Raw genomic sequence first — 1,868 nt, forward strand, 5'->3', positions numbered from 1 at the left:
TGTGCGTGTCTGTGTGTGTGTGTCTGTCTGTCTGTGTGTGTGTGTGTGTGTGTGTGTGTCTGTGTGTGTGTGTCTGTCTGTGTGTGTCTGTCTGTGTGTGTCTGTGTGTGTGTGTGTGTGTGCATGTGTGTGTGTGTGTGTGTGTGTGTGTGTGTGTGGTGTGTGTGTGTGTCTGTGTCTGTGTGTGTGTCTGTGTGTGTGTGTGTGTGTGCGTGTCTGTCTGTCTGTGTGTGTGTGTGTGTGTGTGTGTGTGTCTCCTCCCCTCAGACCTAGCAGAGTTGCCTCTGGTGAAGTTGGACCTGTCCTGTAACAAGGTGTCCACCATCCCCGTGTCCTACAGGAGGATGAAGCACCTGCAGACCCTGCAGCTGGAGAACAACCCCCTGCAGAGCCCCCCCGCACAGGTCAGCACACACACACACACTCACACACACCCCGCACAGGTCAACACACACACACACACACACACTCACACCCCGCACAGGTCAGCACACACACACACACACACACACACACACCCCGCACAGGTCAGCACACACACACACACACACCCCGCACAGGTCAGCACACACACACACACCCCGCACAGGTCACACACACACACACACACACACACACACACACACACACGCTCACACACACACGCACACACACACACACACACGCTCACACACACACGCACACACACCCCGCGCAGGTCAACACACACACACACACACACACACACACACACACACACCGTCACACACACGTACACACACACACACACACACACACACACTCACACACACCCCACACAGGTCACACACACACACACACACACACACGCTCACACACACACGCACACACACACACACACGCACACACACACGCTCACACACACACGCACACACACCCCGCGCAGGTCAACACACACACACACACACACACACACACACACACACACCGTCACACACACGTACACACACACACACACACATACACACACACACAAACACACACACACCGTCACACACACACACACGTACACAAACACACACACACACATACACACACCCCGCACAGGTCAGTACACACACACATACACACACACACACTCACACCCCGCACATGTCTGTACACACACACACACACACACACACTCACACCCCGCACATGTCTGTACACACACACACACACACACCCCGTGCAAGTCAGCACACACACACACACACACACACTCACACCCCGCACATATCTGTACACACACACACACACACACACACACTCACACCCCGCACATGTCTGTACACACACACACACATACACACATGATGTAAATCATTCACATATGTACTATAGTTACTGGGGGCCATTCATTAACAGTACATTATAAAGTCACAGACATTCATGTGGTTGTAAACGCTTCACTCAGTTTTATGACTGTTTGTAAATCTTCATGTCACATCTGTTATCTGACGGCACCTGTGACGGTGTGTGTGTGTGTGTGTGTGTGTGTGAGACGGTGTGTGTGTGATGTGTGTGTTTGTGTGTGTGTCTGTGTGTGTGTGTGTGACGTGTGTGTTTGTGTTTGTGTATGTGTGTGTGTGTGTGTGACGTGTGTGTGACGGTGTGTGTGTGACGGTTTGTGTGTGTGTGTGTGACGGTGTGTGTGTGTGTGTGTGTGTGTGTGTGTGTTCCTCAGATCTGTATAAAGGGGAAGGTTCACATATTTAAGTACCTGACCATCGAGGCGTGTCGCAGTGACAAGATGCCTGATTCGCTGTACCTGCCCGTCATGGAACGCCTCAACCTATCACGACCCGCCACCGGCAGGTGAGTTACCATGACGACCTGACCTGGCCTACCTAGCTGGGTACATGCTACGT

General features: G+C 52.5%; 1 protein-coding gene across 1 annotated transcript in view; it reads left to right on the top strand.

Annotated features, from left to right (window-relative positions):
* Positions 1–263: 263 nt before the first annotated feature.
* LOC308175187 (leucine-rich repeat and calponin homology domain-containing protein 1-like) overlaps positions 264–1,868 on the top strand; it is a gene marked incomplete at both ends in the record, with an annotated part of 22,156 nt that continues 20,551 nt past the window's right edge. The window contains 2 exons of the mRNA XM_080550899.1: positions 264–404; positions 1,685–1,815. Coding sequence (XP_080407025.1) covers positions 264–404; positions 1,685–1,815 — 272 coding nt within the window. The remainder of the gene's footprint in view (positions 405–1,684; positions 1,816–1,868) is intronic.

Source organism: Nansenia antarctica (assembly GCF_963989245.1).
Source record: "Nansenia antarctica genome assembly, contig: SCAFFOLD_504, whole genome shotgun sequence".
In the NCBI taxonomy this organism is placed as follows: domain Eukaryota; kingdom Metazoa; phylum Chordata; class Actinopteri; order Argentiniformes; family Microstomatidae; genus Nansenia; species Nansenia antarctica.